General features: G+C 40.4%; 1 protein-coding gene across 2 annotated transcripts in view; it reads right to left on the minus strand.

Annotated features, from left to right (window-relative positions):
- Positions 1 to 17,214, minus strand: part of dusp8a (dual specificity phosphatase 8a) — a 50,953-nt gene that overhangs the window by 20,262 nt on the left and 13,477 nt on the right. For both annotated transcript variants that reach the window (XM_030137470.1, XM_030137469.1), the window contains one exon: positions 12,108 to 12,246. In XM_030137470.1, coding sequence (XP_029993330.1) covers positions 12,108 to 12,246 — 139 coding nt within the window. The remainder of the gene's footprint in view (positions 1 to 12,107; positions 12,247 to 17,214) is intronic.

Raw genomic sequence — 17,214 nt, forward strand, 5'->3', positions numbered from 1 at the left:
TCCACTCAGACTGTCTTAGTCTGGGGCAGGGTGACTTGAAATGAGTGCTATGATCAATTTTCTGTGGTATGCTTTTACACAACATCTCCTATTATCTCATCAGCACATGCAGCATGAGTCATAGCGTAATAAAAGGCGTAAAATTGGATACAAGTGCATTTTTCCAGTGACCTCAAATGCATATTGTTGCTTCAGGAAAAACTTTTTTCTAAATATTTTTATTTTCCAGAAGAGCTTTGTGTTACAGTTGGAAGCGCTAGTTGGGAAAATCCAAGAAGTAATTGAATTAAATTAGAAAAAACTGATACTGAAGTAGGTTAATGCAGAACATGTATTAAGATTTAACTTAAAAATGAACTACAAATTAATTTAAAGTAAATGAATGCCAAACTGCTCTTTCATCGAATACACTTCAACCAGGATTCCACTGCATCCCTAAAACCTTTAAGTTCTAAATATGATTTCACAAAATATCTTATTACAAAGGTACATTTTCACAAGATATTAACTGTATTATTAAAGTGTACTCGGATAAATGTTTGTCAGAAGTCTTGACCTTATATGTGCAAATGTTGTGACATAGCTAGTTATAAAACGTAACAAATTAAGAAGTAATTAAAACGGGTTGTAGAAATCCACTTGATTTTTGCCGGAATGAATATAAAGATAGCTTTGCAGCACCTGGAGGGTTCAAATTCAAACTTTTTGAACTATTATGGTCCCCAAACACACAAATAAATGTATCAAATACTAATACAAGTGGGGTTTAGCAAAATATGACCCCTTTAAGAAACCTAAAGAATGGTATACATTTGTGTTTGTTTAGGTCTCAGAAAGACTTTATAGAGCACAGGTGTCAAACATGCGGCCCGGGGGCCAAATCCAGCCCGCCAAAGGGTCCAGTCCGGCCCTTGGGATGAATTTGTGAAATGCAAAAATTACACTAAGATGTTAACAATCCTTTTAGTTCAGGTTCCACATCCAGACCAATTCAATCTCAAGTGGGCGGGACTAGTAAAATCCTATCAAAATAACATATAAATAATGACAACTCCAAATTTTTCTCTTTGTAAATGTAAATATTTTCACATATTTACACTAAAACAAAGTATAATTTTGCAAAAAATGTAAATAACCTGAACAAATATGAACAACCTGAAATGTCTTAAGAGACGTAAGTACATTTTTAATACGATTCTGCCTGTTATTAAATGTTTGGTGTATTTTTTATATTATAATGTAAGTGTATAAATGATAAACTGAGGCAGAATATTGTTAAAATTACTTTTTTTTTCAGTTTGTTAATGTTATTCACATTGTTTGAAAGGATAGTTTGTAGATGTAAACCTTTTCATAGTGTAAATTAACTTTTTTTCGCTCTAAAACATAGAGAAAAGATTGGACTTAACATTATTTCTATATTATTATGTTATTATTTTACTGGTTCGGCCCACTTCAGATCAAATTTAGCTGAATGTGGCCCCTGAACTAAAATGAGTTTGACACCCCTGTTACAGAGTCTAAAAATAGGCAGTGACACTGAATGCAACAGAATAAAGGTGGAAATCCTGGACAGTGTCTTCAGATGTACATGGTGACAGCAGCTATCGAAGCTCAGGTCACGGTTAGCATCACTGCTGTTATAGGCCCTGAAGGCTGTGAGTGTGTGTTTCTGTGTGTGTCGGTGTAAATGTGTTACATCCACAACATGGCAGTGACATCACTCAGCCACAGAAGAACAATAGAGAAGGAATGACGCAATGCTGCGAGAGGAACTGGGCAAGCTGTCTCTGTGTGTGCATCATGCCAACGCCTGCTTATTAGTCTCAAATGATTTGTAAAGCAGCTTGTGGGACGTTTCTATGTTTCTTTGTCCTAAAAAAAAAACCGAACTAAATCCACAAGCACACACTCATTTGTAAACATACATGTTTAGGTCCCTAGGCGTCTCCCTGTTTCACTCTAGGGAGCCCATATGTTAGTTTATCTAAAAGCGGAAACAGTTACACAACAGATGAGGAAGTAGCTTTTCGGCCTTTTTTCTCTGCATGTGTGTGTGTTTGTGTGTTCACGGGGGGGGGACATCAGGACGATGAGTATGATCACAAACAGTTGCATTCCACAATATGGGGGCCTTGGTTTTGCCTGGAACTCCAAAATTATCCTGTTGCTGTAGAGATGGAAAATCTCTGAGCTTTATCAGGAAGCAGTGGCAGCCCCAGAGGTTCAGCCCAAAGTTTGTGTGTGGTCAGCATGTATTTACGGTAATAAGACCTCTGTTACAAGTCTGTGTACATACCAGGAAAAGTGTTAAACCGCTGAGGATTGAAGCTCTCGGCTCTACAGGAAACTAGTCTCCTCCTCTGCCTGGAAATAAACTCTTATCTGTGTCAAAAATAGGTAGGAATCTCGAATTTAAACAGGATTTTCTCAAACAGCAACATACAGTATGGCATTGCCAAGACGTACACCTCATCCAAAAAGCATCTTAGAGAAAAAAAACTAGGTGTATGAGGAAGCAGCGCTGTGGTATGCAGAGATAAAGTGCATTAAAGACTGCGCAGTGATAAACAGGAATCCACTATTGTTCCCGGGAATGACGCTATGACAGGAGCGGCAGTGGGCAGTCCGAGCATGAATGGAATCTAGTGGATGCAGGCCAGTCGTGGTTAGGATAAACTAGCTTAATTGTTAGCTACTTCTTTCCCCCTTCTTCTGCCTTTGGAAATTTCCACTCCACATGTGTGTCAGAGTCATGTGGGTGAATGTTGCAGCAGCAAACCGATGGCACAGTTACAGTACCGGACTACAGAACACTTGGCCCAAACTCTGGGTGAGATTGGAGTTATGAGGTGCTGACGGCGGCGTAGCATCGACAGAGAGTGGCTCGGGTTAGCGCGCTGTTCGACTTCAGCTCCTGTTGACCTGATGTGTTGACACTGCCTTGGTAACAGTTTAAACAAACTATTTTTATTCCATGCTGGATGAATGCATGACAGGGCTGGGTTGGGATGTTCAAAAGAGCTCTAGATAGATTTCAAAATGCAGCAGGAGCCAGAAGGTATGTGCTGTAAATGGACTGTATACACAAAGCAGCTTAAACAGCTATGGTTCAAGTATTTAGGGCACTGTGATACAAGTACTGTCCCACAGGAGCTCATCTTGGCTGAGAAAACTACGTCACGACAGAAAAGAGGGCAAAGGTTATTGTCCATGTCTGTGTATCTAATTTACACTCGAAGAAATACATTTCGTCGGCCATTTTTTCATTCTTTTTTCACAATCACATATTCACCTTGTCACATTTATTCAGGCTAATCAGGGCTACAGACAAATGTCCAATCAAATGTCTATAAAATTGTGAAATTGTGTGTTGGTTGGTAAGATATTGAAGATAGTGCAACAGAAGTGCAAAGAAAACAGATGAAAGTCAAATTCAGAAGACTCGAAAAATGTTGACAACTAATCAATTAATCATATAATCGCTGACGTTCAAGCGCTAACTGCAATGTTGCAAAAATTCTGATCAACTGCTGGATATTTGTAACAATTATGTCACATTTAAACACTGTTTCTGTGTGAAAAAACACCATTTGAGCTTTATCTTCTAATCTTTCCATGATCTGTCATGTCAAAGCACTTTGTTTCTATTGGATTCTGTCATTTTCAGTTATTTATTTGTGTATTTAATTTCTTTATGTCTTTGTTTACTTGGCCTGTAAGACAAACAAATATATTTTTGTATGTTCTTGTGTTTAAAAACAATAAACATAAACATAAACTGTCTTGTTAAAGGAAGAAGAAGAAGAAGAAGAAGAAGAAGAAGAAGAAGAAGAAGAAGAAGAAGAAGAAGAAGAAGAAGAAGAAGAAGAAGAAGAAGAAGAAGATACTATATTGGAAATGCAAAATGAACAGAAAAGATAATTAAATCATTAAGTGCAATTATCTGTAATGACAAGTAATTATCATTATCATAAGTAAGTTTTCATTACTTTGACAGCCCTAGATGCTAGATTCATATCTTTTAACTAGTGACTTTATTCTCACGGTATGAAAAAAAACCTGATTATACTTGGTTGAAGCAGAGTTCCAATTACATTACACTTTAATCTGCACATTGTTTCATAATTACTGGACACATACCAAGATTTGCAAACAACTACTCAACCAAACTTTCTTGTCTATGTGTGCAAGACTAAGATCAACTGAGTCATGCTTAAATTTCTCCAGGAACTTTTGAATTTGTGGAAATAGTAGTACATGATGTCTCTGTCTGTATGCATGCAATATGAAAGTACTAATGTATGTGTGGGACAGAAATTGGTCACTTTGCTTAAGCATGTCTAAAGTGAAATGTTACGGCCTGCGTCTATTTGCTGACGTCTGGAGCTACATTTTTATCTTAATCTGCACTATTTTGTCCATCTCTTGCGTGCATGCATCTGACAGGAAATGTCCTCTTTCTTAAAATAAAGTATATATGCAGTGTGTACTTGTGTGTGAACCCTTCACCGGCAAGAAGCTCTGGGTGATGAAGGAGAAGGGGAAGAGGAGCAGGAGGCGAGCAGAGCAGTGAGATCACGTCATGGTGGAAACATTTGGCAAAGGCTCACATAAACACTCACAGCACACACATACACACACACAGACACACACACTGGCCTGTTTTTGTTCTCCGTTTTTGAGGCAAGAAGGGGAAAATGACATCAAGCTCATCATGTGAGGCCAATGAGACAGACGAGGGAAGGGAAGGGATGGGGGGGCGGGGGGGGGTTGAGAACACTGGCAGAAACAGAACATTGTTACATAAAACTAAGCTCAGTACAGGCCTCCTCTGGGCCTTGTTACCTTCCTATATGTGGGTGCGTGAGAGAGGGACCCTGTCCATACGCATTTTCTGAGTTTTGTGATGTGTTTGTGCATGTAAAGTGTTTGCATGAAACCCCATCAAGGTATAAGGACCTCATTACATACCTATACAGTGACTGAAGAAAACAGGGCATTATGTCATTGTGCAGCACTAGGGCTTCTCAAAGTCTCAAGCAGTTTTCAGAGGCCAGGGGTGATGTCATAGATATTTTTGTAGGCTATTTTCTTTGACCTTTGTGCTCCCTCGGTGCTGACTGGGGTGGGGCCAGTGTGTGCATGAGTGTGTGTCCTTCTGTGTGTTTATGTATCTACGGCCCAGGGTGAGAGCACCGAGGCCGCTGGCGCCAGATGTGACGACCGCAGGAGTCTGGGCCTAAAAATAGAGCTCTGTTCTCAGCACCGTGAAACAGAAGAGGAGGATGAGGATGAGGAGGAGGAGGAGGAGGAGGAGGGGATGGGGAAGGAGAGGAGGAAACGGTGGGGAAGGTTGAAGTGGGAGAAGTAAAGGTAGTGGGGTGAAGGAAAGCTGGAGCGAGGGATAGAGGAAGGCGAGGTCATTGAGAATAATGTGGCAGATCTCCCCGGGGAAGGTGAGCTCACCTCCTAATGGCACCACTGGCTCCTTCTCAATGAAATCATTGATCTGCAGGAGCTCCCCACGGCGTAATGGAGAGGGGTCAGATGGAGGAAGGGAGGGCGGGGGGGGGGGGCGAGGGGGGCAGGGGCCAAGAGGTGCACGAAGGGCAGGTTGGAAGGTTAAGAGAAGCAGGGGAGAAGGAGGGAGGGTCACGGAGACGGTGGAGAGGAAAAGGAAACCTCATGGACCTCATGCAACCATGCTGACCTGAGCACATCTAGATACCTGATGCCAGGTGCTCAATACCTGGTCTTCATCACAAACGTATGGCCCGTTGTGTGTTTATCTAATATTAGGTGAATCTGAGGTGCAGATGTTATCAGCAACTGGGAATAAAACACTTTGGGGTTATATAGAAACAAACAGTGGCAGGTAGAGGACTGGTTAATTTCCAACCTAAAGAATAAAGAATAAGATTTTTTGTACAGTTTCATGTAAAACTGTTATTCTTGATTCTATATTTTTATACATATGTTTATTCTATAACATGAGAGCTAAGGTTAATGAGCTGGAGTCCTTGTTTGAGTGCATAAACTTGGCCAATAAAGTGGATTCTGATTCTTAAAAACTAATGCTGCTGGTATTTTAGTGCATCCACTGGAAGACAACAAGCTTTATTATAATTAGTATGATTGAAATAAGACTCCCTAAAATACAGTAAATAAAATTAATAGGTGCAAACATGCATGTGACATTTTGAGGTTTGATTTTTGATTTTTCAGTTCTGTATATAAGCAAATGGCAGCTCTATTGTTTTGTAACCACTGATTTTAATATGAAAAAGGAATATTATTTTACATTATGTACAAATGCACTCTCTTTATAGGTCTGTTGTGAATTGGAACATGTTGGCTGGTTAAGAAAATTTCTCCAGAGAAAATATTTGGAAAAGCTGAACACACTAAATATTACTTTTCTGCAGGTGTGCATGCAAGTGTTTGCCATGGCTGTTATTCTGGTTGGGTTTCCCCCTCAGGCTGGTTCAGGGGATGTGAGATTTCCTTCAGGAGAAGAAACCATAAAGAAAGACTTTGAGCGCTGAGGAGGCTGTCGACTGGAGCACAGGTCAGCATGACGGCCTGTCTCACTGAATGAGCTCCTCGACCACACACACCGACCGACACACACGCATACACACGAGTGCACATTAATGTCGCCAACTTACACACACACACACTGAACTCAAGTACAGACACACATACAAGATGAAATAAGGAGCATTACCTCATCTCCTCAATAGCTCTGCTCCTTGATTTTTTTTTTTTTTTCTTTTTCTCACACTTAAACATTGCCTCATACACATGCACGTTGCCCTTCATTTGTACATATTCATGCAGACACACAAAACCTCACAAACACGTGCACGCACAAACACGCACAGACACAAACAGACCTCCTTATGTAGCTCATTGGAATGTCTCAGTGAACGACTGCATTGTGAGATCCGGCCTCCCACGATTACCTCACCTCTTCGCATGCATGCACACTAAAATCCGTGCACACACAGATGCACACATACACACACACACATAACAAGGCCACGCCCCGTTGTCTAACAGTAAAGAAGAATGACACATAACTGAATTGACCTTTGTACCTCTGCCTGTGCAGTCACACCCTAACCTGATCTCATCAAAGCCTCGGGACACACAGCAGCTCCTGTGTATGTGCGTGTTTTGAGTTTATGTGAGAGAGAAAGAGGGCGAGTAAAAGAAAATGAGAGAGAGGCACCTTTCATCTGCTAATACCTCTCATCAGTATGTCATCGCCATGTCTCGTCCTGTGTGCTCTTGAGTGGAGCTGGCAGGCTGACAGCGTGGGAGTCAATACGCTAACCTGTAAAAACTAAACCGTCCCAAGGCGGCAGTACACGATATATGTGTGCCATATGTTAGCTGCCATGAGAAACTATTGTAAAAGCCGCATAAAATTACTCAGACAGGATGACAAAGTGTAGGTAATTTCTACTGCTGCATATCTCTTAATCAAAATAATAATAAAAGATGAAGCAGTACATGACATTGTGAATTACTGTGGGATTATGGGAGTGGTTTTAACCACCAATGGTGAATCTAATGTGTTGACAGCAAAAGTTTCATTCACATTTGGTGTATATGAAATAGCCACAAGTAACTTTAAATATTAACAACCAAATGAAACTGATCAATCAAATAAAATGATGGACTTCTGTGACTATGAACACTATTTATTTATTTATTTTATTTTATTTATGTTGTCTCCTGGGTCGGTGTGATACACAATGGTCCCATCTTTCCATTTTATATAAGGTTTTTATGCACTTTTATTTATCTATATATATTTATGGATGCACATGGAGTTTTATTATTTTTTTTATAGAATTATGTATTTTTCTTGCATCTTTTATCAGACTCTCTTAACAACCACACAAGAGTTCCAATGTGTACATGCATAAATGGCAAACAAACTTTTTGAATCTTTGACTATTAGAAAGGTCAACAGTATATGTAGCATAGGAGTTCAGATGTAGGAATGTTACTGTTTTTGTACAGTCCATACATTGTTAGGATTCTTTGCTCTACATTAAAAAATTCCTTGTCATATGAGTTTGTACTGTATGTATGTACGGAATGTGTCTGACCAAACCTGTTCATCTACAACACAGGTGCAGGTAAGAAGTCTTAATACTTAACTTGACTAAAGAATTATGTAAATCTGCCATCTACCATTATCAGTCAATCCTGTACATTATTTTTCATATTAAGTTTAAAAAAAGCAACTGAATATTAATGAAATTTCAGGGAAACATGAGCATATTCTCACTTCTGAATGTGGAGTCAGAAAACACTTCAAAGGTCTGAGTTGTTGACCAGAAGGAGGTCATATATATTCAGATGCCCTCTGTGTTGCCCTCTAAATCCATCCCTCACTTCTTTCTCATTTCCTTGCCTTTCCTTTCACTCGATCACTTTGACCTAGTGGTGTGATGCTTTTGTAATCCTGTAAAAAACATTGGCAGATGGTGCTGGGAAAGATTAGGAGCAGTCTTGCACATCTGTAAACCTCACACTCACACTAGATAAAAGAAAATAAACACCTGCAGACCCACATACCTGTCTCTCCAAACTCATTTCCTCTTTGTACTCTTTCTGTGTTTTTAGTGCTTTAACAACAGCGTGTGCTATGAATAAAATGTTATTTTTATCACCACCTCCCCTCCTCTTGAAACCATTATCCACCTCTCTTGTCATGTGCAGAACACCAGTGCACACTTGCTTTTCTCTCTCTTTTTTTCTTCTTTTTGATGCTTTCTTGTCTCCCTTTAAGCTAAAACTGGAACATGAGGTTCAGGTAGCGGCATCAGAATGTTTTATCTTGGCAGGTCTACGGAAAAGCAGATGTGACGCTTTAGTACGGCTATGCATCTGGCATTAGCTGACATACCACCTAGCTCCACACTAACAGACTGTGTTGTCTTTGGTTTGGCTGTGTGCTGCAGATTGGTGGGAAACACGCAAATTTTAGACCCACTGGGAAGGCAGCTGGCTCCCAGCAAGTGATGTTCTCCTCCTCCTCTACAACACACACAATCAGAAGTCTGAAAAAGGCAAGATGCATCAGGCTGAGCTCTGACTGGGTGAGATCATCGCTGTGGTAGAAAGAGAGGCATGTTTCTCACAAACACTTTCACACAGTCGATGAAGTAATATAATAAACATGTGCTTGTACACAAACATATGCAAAACTCATGTCTTCACGAGCATGCACGCACAGCAGAGCACGCACATTTTCCAACTGCCACCACCGCCACATCCTGTGTGAATATATACTGTATGTCAAACTAAACACAGGGCGTGAGTGATTCGCTGCCTGGATTACTTGTCTCATTCACAAAAACAATGGCCCTGTTGGGAGATGGCCGCTCCATGACATCATCCGCATGAAGGAAGTGGTATGCTCTCTAAGCCACAGTTATTGATTATTTAGGGAACTGAAAGAAACCTAAGAGGCACCACCGATTAATTTTAGATCAATACATTCACAGTATATTAACTTACATTGTGTAACATGTCATTGAAGGAGTATATTTCCCATGCTTTCCTGTAGCTATTTTCCCATAGCTATTATCATTTTCCAATATTAAAACAAAAACAACTTCAGAAAAATGTGTGCCCAAGACTGTTGCCTAATCTCTCTTTGGCAAGCATCTGCAAAAGTAACTGTTAAGGCAGAAAATCCTCTTTCCCCTAGACAGTAAGCTTAGTAATTATTCTTTTATTCACTCTGACCATCCCATTTATGGATTCTTCTCTTTTCCATCTCTCTATCTGCCCTCTTTTTCCCCTCCCACCCACATTACCCTTTGCTTGATTTGCAGCTATGTTACCGTATGTGTGTGTGGTCTGCATATGTGAGGCTTAAAATAAGTCGTCAGTCAGTTATGAAGTCACTGCAGGAATTATTAGCAGCATAAATCAGAGGTTCAGGAGAGGGAAGGAGAGCAAAAGGAGGATTACTACTGCTTAAAATTTAAAGGAACCTGAAGAAAATGAGAAAGAAAGAAAGAAAGAAAGAAAGAAAGAAAGAAAGAAAGAAAGAAAGAAAGAAAGAAAGAAAGAAAGAAAGAAAGAAAGAGTGATGCAATTCAAAGCTAAAGGGGCACATACTGATGACCTAAAAAATATTATGATGCTGACTTAACAATTCAATATTTTGCAACATTTTGTGATAATGTAAGGAAGGCAATACATTGCATTTGTTCTAAATCTAGATGGTAGAAAACAGAGTATAAACATCACACCTCCAAAAAAGTTGCATTTCTAATGTAATCAGTAGAGCAGAATCTGTAAAGGCATTTATCACACTGCCTATAATGTCCAATGTTACTCTTGGTTGTCAAATATCAGTCCTAGCACAAAAAAAAATAATACGAATTCCAGACTTTCATGGATCTGCTCCAAAATATCATGGGTTTATTCTTGGCATGTGCCTGAGCTTTCCCCCAAGGTTCATGAAAATCAGTACAGTGGTTTTCATGTGATACAGTTTACATAGATGAATGTAAATTTAAGAAACTCTTAGTGCCTAAATTAAATTTAAAAAAAAAAAACAAAAAAAAAAACATATCCATGAAGTCAAATCCATGACTGCAATAGTTATAGTCATATTTTTTTCTAATTAGAATATCTTTGTAATTACATTTTCAGGAACTGTCAGTCTAAAGCCTTTAAAATTCCCTGCCAAGCATTTCTTCTCTGCTGTCATCCCTCTTATGAAAGCTCAGCAGCTTCCCTTGCCTCATAAACTGAATCTGCAGAGCTTATTCACATGACATTATTGTGCACAAATGCATACAAGGGAAAACAGAAATACTGCATAGATGTGATAATAAACACGTATGCACGGAAATACCGTCCATCTGCCCACCCACATACACGGATACACACAGAGGTGTATATAAAGTATACACAGACAGGCTGCTAGCTCCACTGACCCCAATAATACAACTACCCAAACAACAACCAATCCCTTGGCTGAGTCCTACCAGGGAATATTATCTGCCACTGTTGTCGTGGAAACAGCAGAAAAGGAGAGGCAGAAGTGGAAAAAGTGTGACTCCATGTGGCGTTTCATAAAGGAGCACCTCATTAAGGAGACAGTTGATAAAAGGAACTGTGAGGGGAAAATGCTGGCTTTCAGAGATGATTTGGTGGAAGTGTGAGCGATATGGAACATGACTGAGAACATGCGGGTGTGCCCGGTCTAAGCGTGTGCTCAGTACATCTCTGTGACTAATTATGGACCCTGGGTGCTTTGAGGCAATCCTCGGCATCTATGAATGACTCATGAAAAAGCGTTAATCTCCCCGCAGAGGGAGGAGAAGAAGAATGGGATGTAGGGATGCAGGGAGGAGGGCAGAGCAGAGATTTGCCTGAGCAGCATGCCTCTGCTGTCTCATGTTCAATCCTGACTGAGGCAGATTACGTTTTCCTTTCTGCACTGACACATTTGGGATGGATTCATAAGCCTCTGCTGCTGCATGTGTGTGTAATGTCATTCCTTAAAAAGCAGCAGTCACCGCAATCGAGATGTTATTAACTCAACAAGGCTATTAACAGTCTTGCCGGGGCTCAATTATAAGTCTTAGTGTGCTTAGTGGACACTATGACAGGATAATAACTGCAGTAAATAAGGCCACAGGATTGGAAGTTAAGCTTCAGCTTTATATTTCAGTGATGGGTAAAAGACAGATTCTGGGGGAGCTTAAACATCTAAAAAGTCATCAGAGAGGCTTTGTCTGCAAGCGGCATACATTTATATTTCCTCCCTTCATTCCTATATCCCCATAAACCTGACACCACGCAGACTGTTTGACAGCGAGATTACTGAAATGATGAATATAATGTTTAATGTGACTGAGAGATTGTCATTTTCTTTAGTGACATCTGCTGACCAAAATGTGCCATGACAAAAAAATGCACTCAGATTAGAACTGAGGAAACAGGAGGCACTTCAATTCATAATGACGATTAAAAAAAAAAAAGACACAGAGAACAAATATCACATTAATACACCACATATTCCTCACATCCATACATCCCGTATGTAAACTCTCACATACCAGTGAGGAGGGAGACTTTGTGGAAGGTGCCCTCTAACTTTCCCATGAGAATGTGCACAAAGCCGTCTTTGGACAGGTGCCCTGCCTCTTTGGAGCTCTGGTCGTAAACCACCACTTCCTGCTTCCTGCCCAGCTCCACCTGCACAAAGAATAAACAAGAAAGAGAAACGAGGAAAAATACTTAGTGACACCGTGGAATGAATGTCATCCTATACCAACAAGGAAGAAAGAGTTTATATGACTCTTACTATCGTCTCATCTCTAACATTTCATTGGCATTGGACATTATTACATTACATTACATTAACACTTAAAAATGTATTGCATTTCTAACAAAAAAAAAATACAGAACTCCAGTCTTCGATATCTATATTTTCCAACATTTTATATTTGTCAAACACAGTGATCTTTAGGAGTCGAGTGAACAGAATTTCTGCAAAACATTCTAATAATATTGAGCTGCTGCGATAGTATGTTTCTCTCAGCATTACACCACACCACAAGGCAGCAACAAGGAAACAAAAATGAATTCACAAACACACCACTGGGACTTATGACAATAAACACTGGCGTTATTGATGCCAGAGGCTGCAGCAGTAAACTGGATGAACTACAGGTGATTCTAAAGCAAGTTATACAGCATCGGTTTATGAATAATACATGCTATGGCTGAGCTCTGCATTGTGTTGTTGCTCTGTGAAGTCTTATCAGTAAAATCATAAGTCTGCTCTGAGGGTGTGGACATTCATCAAAGCACCAGTGTGATGCTGTTTATGCCGTGTAAGGTTGTGAGAAAGACGAGTGAATATGAGCATGCGCCGGTGTGACAAAGTGTGCTTTTTGTGTGTGTGTGTGTGTGTGTGTGTGCATGTGTGTGTGTGTGTGTGTGTGTGTGTGTGTGCGAGCGTTCATGTCTGTTTGCAAGTGTGAGCATGTGCATTTGCCAGTGTGCACCAGCCAGGCTGTGTTGTTCCCCCATGTTGTCAGGCAGGCTTTGGTCACATGACCATCAGGCAGTGCCTACTGCAGCTATGAATCACTGCATCACTGAACCGCCACTGGACAGAAGAGAGGAGAGGGAGGAGGAAGAAGGGTGAGCTGGAGGGAAGGGATGGAGAGGGTGGGGTGGGGGGGAGTGAAGTGGCCCGGCAGGAAAAGATGGAGAAAGATACAAAAGGAAAAGAAGAAAGAAAGGAATCGAAAATGTGGTAGGGAGTAGGGTGGTGAAAAAGATTTAAAAGGTACACAATACATGTAGCAGAGTAACATAGTTTTCTTTACATCAGTACACCATCTGAAATATACCTCTGGAAAACCTTTAGCTTCAAAGAAAGACTTTATTCTTCTTTCATGCTGATGATACTGTGCACATGTCTATGCATTGGAGGAAGAGACACCCCATGTCTAGAGTGTGTCTGATTATTCATGCGTCTGCTTACATGGCAGCTGTAGCCAAGCGGTTTGGCAGGCAGCCATGCAGGTGATTTAAACAGGACAAAGTCTGGTTAGAAGTAAACCAGTCCAGTAAAACCCACTTGATCCCCACCTACATTCACCATCATCAGCCATAATGTCTACAGTTGTTTAGATGAGTGTTTGTGAGTGACGTGTGATACTGTGTGACCTGTTTATGTGCTTACGGATAAAATATCAAGGGATAAAATCAGCTGAGACAGCAGTAGGTACTGCAGGAGATGGAGGTGTCTGATGGCTGGTACAAAATATGCTCAGCCAAGGACTTCTTCTTATCTGGAGATTCCACATACTAATTTAGACACTGACTGTGAGAAAATGAAACCATCAACATTATAGCTTCGTCTATAATTTATTTGTTTAGTCTCAGTCCATAGCATTAATTGTGTCCTAATCACTGGTTCATCTTTATTTCATTCTTCCTTTGTTTTAAATCTCCTACACCCTCTATCTTTACTAACCTTGGATAATTTTGGCTAATAATCCTAATGGGATCAGATCTAATTTGGGCCCTTGAGGATTACAAGGCCTTTAATAGTACATACATGCACATATACTCATGCACTAGGTGTGCAGCACAGATTTTGAGTCTTGACTGACATCTGCATGGTGTAAAAGTGCTGAACAAAAAAACGATTCCATTTTTATCTATTATATTCCCTGAAAAAAGCCTCTTGGCTATCCGTTTTGGGACTTTGTGAAGTTTTAATAAATTATTGTGAACGCAGATGAATATCATCATCTATCTATTCATCTATGTGATATACAATACAAAGCAAAGCAATTTCAAACAGAAAATAGCATTAAATCGACTGATTTTGTGGAGATTCAGTCAGCGTTCCTTTAAAGGCAGAAAAAATACCATCCTCTATGTTGAACAGTATCAGTAATCGAAAACTCAATGGCTGTGTGAATGACATGCAAAAGTGTCTTGTTCAGGATGTGATATGCATGGAGTTTGCTGCAGCGGTAGAGGTCAACGACCCGAGGGAGTGAGGGGCTGGCTGTCAAGACTGCAGCAGTAGTACCGATCCCTCATTCCTCTGCTGCAGTGCTACAGCACAGTTACTACTACTGTACTGGCCCAGGCGCTGTGACGCACAGACTGCAGGTAAACAAGGAATGCCACTGAAAACAAATGGCCACGGAGAGAGAGCAGCAGGAATGGGGAAAACAGATAACATTAACAAGTAGAGAGAGGAATGTTTGGGCATGAAAATGATCAGGGCTAGAGTGAAGAAAACAGGAGAAACCAGAGAGGGGGAGGAGGAAGGAGTGGCTGACCACATGATATAAACCTAACTATGTTTTGTCTAAAATATCAGAGGGCTGGCATTGCAACTAGAAACAAAAAATGGTTAGTGACGAAGTGAAGTTACTTTTCTCTATTCAAAAAGGAGATGACCAATGAAAAATCTGAACACAAATCAAGTGTGAGAAATAGAGAGGTATAACTAAACTTTTATTTTTCACCCGCTATTATAAAATATAACACAAAATATAAGAGAAGTGGGGTGACAAACAAGGGCTGCACAAGGCTGCAAGTTGAAACATGGCCTTATAGTCAATGCCCCTCTGTAGGGACAGTCTGTACACACACTCAAACAAAGACACATAGAAGACGAGCAGCTCGGCGTGTGGAATTGTGGAAACACAACTCCGGCTTACAGTAAGAGCTTGTGTAAGAAAGTGAAACATGGTTTCCCCTGACCTCAGCAATGCTAACTGACCAGCAAGGTCAGTGCTGAGCGAGACAGTATGCGTATTTGTGTATGAGCTGGTCTGTGACCCAACATCAGCACAAACAGTCTAAAAATGGCCATACATTCCTGAAGCACAGTCCAGTCCTCTCAGTGCGTCCCCTCTGGGATGTCCTACAGAAAGCAACATGACTACAGTATGAACTCCCTCCGCTGATACCAATTTAACAAACAACGCAAATAAAGATGTGCAGGGAACACGTGAACATAAACAAGTAAAAATTTAACACAGTGATTTTATGGTTCGGTATTCCCATGCACTATATAACTGCTATAATCACACACATGCAACACCTGACACTACATACAGTACATTACATACTAACAGAGGACCTGCTGCAACAGGCAATGACCTCTCCTGGTAGTTGATCTGTGAGTTTAAGACTCCTCCACTCAGGGTGTGACATATACAACTCGCCTCTGTAAAGATACCACCCAAGGGCCAGATGATGTCATTGACAGGCACTGGCAGCTGCCACTTCCATGTATACTGGTGTAGGTGTGGTGTGTTCCTGTTCCTCTATACTTATGAGGACCAGCTGCGCTTGTAAGAAAAGAGTGGAACAAATTTATTTATTATCCAAGTTGTGTTGTGTTTATAATTAAGATAATTGTGTGTTGAGGATAAAGGTATGAACCTGCCCATGTGTTTCCTATGAAATGGGGGCATAAAGCTGATTACGCACTCACACCGTGGAAACATAAAGCTGGACACCACAATGTAAATCAGACTTGTCTTGTTTTAAGTTTAGACTAAGGTTAAAGGACTAGGTTTATGTATCTACAGTTTATATTATGGTAACTCTCAGTGAAATGAATGGAGGTTGATGTAAGTCTCTCAAATGCATGAACATTTAATTTGTGTTTGTGTGTGTGTTTCAGACAAGGATGTGAAGATGTGGCAGGCTGGTGAAAGTCCCTGAAGCCTCTGAGCATGTGCAGTGTGAGGTCATTTTAGAGATGTGGTCACCTGATCTGGTCACACCTTTGCACCACTCAATATCAGAAGACCTTTAGCACATACATAAACTCACCACCAGGACCCATATACTGTAGGGAACACGTTCATATGCCTGCACACATTTATATACAAGTGTTCAATTTCTCTGACCCTGTGTGTTTTTACTGTTTGACTAAACTGACTAAAGAGCACATGCATGCTGTAGAGCTGGTTTTAACAAGATGCCCTCGTTACATATCCTCAAATCATCACTGAGTCACTGAACACACCCTTTTTCTTGAAATAAAAATAGTTTTGACATGCTGTATGATGTTACTTCTGTTTTTGGATGTTTTACATTTGAAACTATATGTGAGTGTGTGTCTATGTCAAACAGTAGGATCGTTAAAACAAACAATGATTCATGCTATGACCTCAGCAAAGCAAATACATGACATATCAGGCTCCACAGGAGAACCACCAAGAGCTCATGTATCTTTGTTTGTTTTGGCAAAAGGAAAAATGTGAATGAAACATTTCTAAAAATCCCTGATCTTGTCCTTTGGGTAATCTGGGACACAAGCCACACGGTGAGTCACTGACAAAGTTCACAGTTCTGCTGCTACTGTCAAGGAAGATGACACATAAAGCACTTATGTGCATCCCCGAAGTTACCAGAGTTTTCTGTTGAATAGACATGAGTCCTTATCTAACAAATACCAAACAAAGGCTATGACTTCATGCAATTTCAGGATTTCCCATGAATTTCCCATGATGTACTGTCTTGTCAGAGCCAGCTCCCTTCAAAAGGGGAATAAACACACCATATGGTACTCCATCAGCTGAATTGATGGAGATCTTCCTCATTGCATAAATGCATTAGTCGGTCACGTGCACTCTCCCTCTGTGCTCGGCAGCAGGGCACTGAGCCAAT

The sequence above is a fragment of the Sphaeramia orbicularis genome, chromosome 6 (assembly GCF_902148855.1).
Source record: "Sphaeramia orbicularis chromosome 6, fSphaOr1.1, whole genome shotgun sequence".
Lineage (NCBI taxonomy): Eukaryota > Metazoa > Chordata > Actinopteri > Kurtiformes > Apogonidae > Sphaeramia > Sphaeramia orbicularis.